At 40.5% G+C, this 3,681-nt stretch overlaps 1 protein-coding gene across 1 annotated transcript in view; it reads right to left on the reverse strand.

Moving 5' to 3' along the window:
- The window catches only part of klhl29 (kelch like family member 29), a gene marked incomplete at its 3' end in the record, with an annotated part of 392,046 nt that overhangs the window by 186,389 nt on the left and 201,976 nt on the right, over positions 1–3,681 (reverse strand). Inside the window, 1 exon segment of the mRNA XM_014020080.1 lies at positions 2,133–2,657. Within this exon segment, the coding sequence (XP_013875534.1) occupies positions 2,133–2,657 (525 nt within the window).

Genomic DNA, 3,681 nt, shown 5'->3' on the forward strand with positions numbered 1-3,681 from the left:
TGTGTGTGTGTGTGTGTGTGTGTGTGTGTGTGTGTGTGTAGAAGTTTTACACTTGCAACTTTTTTTAGTTGACTTAAAATTAGCAGAGCCTAACTAGTCTGCTAATGGTTTCCAAAGTTAGCAAAAAAGAAAAAAAGCTAATTCACTAAATAAGAACCTAGTTGCATTATTAGCTGATTAGTGTAACACTTCCCACCACTGCTTTCCATGTTGACCCACTAGACTGGTGAAAATCAAGGAATGGGATTAGCACCAGCACCCATCTCTTACTAAAAGGGTTTCAGTTGCTGAATTTRAGGTGAGTAAACTTTAATTTACCACACGATAGCCAAATGGAAATGTCGGCTGCTAGATGAGCAATGGGCTGTTGGAAGAGATATTTGAAGAAAATTCAAATAATTAACAATAAATTTGAGGTGTTTTTTTTTTTTTTACTAAAAGGCTTGACCCTGCTTAATCCTTTCTTATCAAAAGTTCATGTTTTCTGCAACAAAATATACAAAAATGCTTARTATGAAGAAAAGATTTGCACTTCTTATTCTCACTGTTATGACAACAATTTCCACAGCTCTTGCATCATCAGCCTGAAAGACTAAACTCCTTAAATGGACACATAAACTGTTGTGACTTAAACCCTAAAACATGTTGAGTTTCTGCCCATCTGTGATGAGTTAGGACTGAAAGCAACACATTATGCCTAAATATTGTTAAATRCTTAAATACCAACTAGAAAAATAGAAAATTTCTGAAAACTCCCATGGCTTCGAACAGAAGGACAGAAAAGCTCAGAGAGAACATTAGAACAGGACAGCTCTGTGGGCCAGAACAGTCTGGGTGGCATTATTGTGCTTATAGAAGGAGGAAAAAAATTATTTTTTCCCCCCGCAAAGAAGTCGACTAAAAGAGATCTTATCTCAGCAAATGTACTGGTTCTTACTACTTAACCCATTCCTGCAAGACTTAAATTTATCCAATTCCAAGAAGGATTATTTCTATATAAACAGTTCTCTAAAAATACTACYATCCCAACTTAATGTGTCCAAAAGAAAGAGAACATTCTGACGTCTAATGGAGCCTATTAAAGACGAAGGCAAAGAAGTTTAGATTCAGCCGGACAAGGCAGATGAGCCAATCTAATTTTCCACTTTCATTTCCACCTGCAGACTCATTTCGAAGTATCACAGGCAGCCCACTCCCCCCACTATAATAATTGCTTTTTTTCCCCCTTCCCAATCTACAAGTTCATTTGGAGCCATTTTATTGATCAAAATAAGTCAGGTAAAAAGAAAAACAATCTAAGCCTAAATTAAAAGCTTCATTAAATGTGAAAATTGGTTGGGGAATTGTGAACATCTGTTTCGAGCACGCCGCCTGCRTCATAAACTGCAAGGTTAAAGCAAACAACAATTCACGGCTCTGCAGACTCAGGAGTGAGACGGAGCTGTGAACCAACTTCACAACACACGGCTCAAGTCAACAAGGCTTCGGGTGATTTTAAGGGGAGATGTGAGGGCAGCGGCTGAAAGCGCTTCCCRCCTCGCGTTTAGTGCGGCTTGTGTGCACAGCGGCTGGGTGCGGTGGAAAAGATTAACCCGACACAGTGAAAACCAATTTCAGAGCACAGTAATACTGATGTTGCTATGGTATAGAAGTTTAGAATCAGAAGAACGGTACACAGGAGGTACGGCTGGCCTTACGTTCCACCCATCTCTCTTATTCTTAAGGTGCACCTCTGTTCTTGTGACCTTGGATCAGCTTTGAGGTGAATTGGTTTCTGGCTGCAAAGTGCATCTCAACAACTTCTTGCCGGGATGTTTAAAGCCTTGTTTATGAGTGCTGGCATCTGAAATCGCTCTGGTTTAAAGACAGAGGGCAGAGGCCTGTGTATTTCATTCCAGCAAAGCCTCACATAAGGGAAGGGTCACCAGCGACAAAGAGGTATGAGTACTTGATTTGTTAGCAAACAATGTTCAATCTTGGATTCTCTTTCAAGCTCAGAACCAAACAGATTCTGCTTTGATATAGCCTTGAAAAGCATGCAGTATATAGTGATCTTTTCGAAAATACACAAACACTCACACAAAACAATATCTCTGTGTTGCAAAATGCACCAGCCAAAACAGCCTGCTTACCTTTGGGGTGTCCCGGGTCACTGAACTCGTACTTCCCACTCCCGACTGTCCGCAGCATTTGCAACCCRTTGGGACCATCCTGATTGTCTGCAGCTGTAGGTTGGGCATGCASCGACGCCGCCTGTCCGTTGGTGAGGGGCAGGGCGGGGGGCTGGAGGAGGCYGGAGTGAGAGGTCAGGTGGCCGTTGCCCATGATGCTGTGGGGATTCGGATGAACCACCTGGTTGGTTTGGGCAGCGAGGGCAGCGGGCGTGACCGTCGGCTGGGCCGTCACGTAGGGAGGCTGGCTGGGCAGGCTCAGCACCATTGAGGGCGGCTGCTGAGTGGACTGCGGCGTGAGTTGGAAGTGGGTGGTCATGAGGGGATGCTGCTGGGCCACCGGCGCCTGGATGGATGGGGTCACGCCGATGATGGGCGACTGAGCTGTGACGCTGTGGTTGAACGATGGAGGCTGGGGGAGGGTGTAGGTGTGGGGCAGGAGACTCGACTGGCTGACCGCTGCCACCGGTGCCACCCAGGTTGGTCCTGATTGACAAAGGTAATCAAAAGAATGAAACAGTTTTTCATCCAGTCCATGTATCATTCTGTCAGTTAAACATTTTTTTTAAAATAAACATTTATATTATATTTATATTTTAAATGAATTATCAATGTGTTTTGGGGCAGAGTGCCCATTTATTTTAAGAAATGTAAAAGTTTAAATGTTATTATTGTACGTAAAATCGAATGGAGAGAAAATGTAAAATGAAATTTTCTATAAAAAAGAGACAATGCATTTCTAAAATCTAAAGTTCACTCATGCTCAATTTCAAATAAACATACAGATTCAGATTATTTTTATGAGTAAGTAGTCATGTTATATATTTTTATTTTGTTTTGTAGGCTGGGGAGGGATTTTAAAGCAACAATAAAAAATGTCCCAATATTTTTCTGGACTTTGTGTTTCATGCTGTGTTTCAAGTTTAAAATCGCTATTTTTAGGCTAAAAGGCGACCAATGGAATGTAGCTATTCAGAATCCAATTTGCTGATTTTGACATTGTGTTTTTTGAGAAAAGGTTTAGGTTTCATTAATATTGTATTATTCTCAAACGATTTGTCCCACATTCATTTTTTATTTATAATTTTTTTTCCCGTTTTGCAAAAGTTAAGATTTACTTTTAAGAATTTCTGCAAAGGAAAGGTTTCGGTAACCTTGATACTTTGGAGAGAATCCTGTCATATAAAGTGAGTGCACGGATCTGCTCGCCTGTAAATTTGACTTTTGAGAATTTCACATGTAATGCTTAMATCACATTACTGGGTTCCAGAACTGTTATATTTGGTGAACTGTATGGCTGAAATAAACATCCAAAAATGAGTATATTACCAACTTTTAAAAACTGTTACAGCCAGAGGTCTTTCTTCTATGTTTATACTAAAGCATGGAATGACATTCCTCAAAACATAAAGTCCATTTCAAAACTACAGCCCTTTAAGAAGTAACTTACCCCAAAATTAACTTTTTTTAGCTGATAAACTGTCTAGAATGTGTCTAAAATGTTATATAG

The sequence above is a fragment of the Austrofundulus limnaeus genome, unplaced genomic scaffold (genome assembly GCF_001266775.1).
Source record: "Austrofundulus limnaeus strain Quisiro unplaced genomic scaffold, Austrofundulus_limnaeus-1.0 Scaffold239, whole genome shotgun sequence".
NCBI classification, from domain to species: domain Eukaryota; kingdom Metazoa; phylum Chordata; class Actinopteri; order Cyprinodontiformes; family Rivulidae; genus Austrofundulus; species Austrofundulus limnaeus.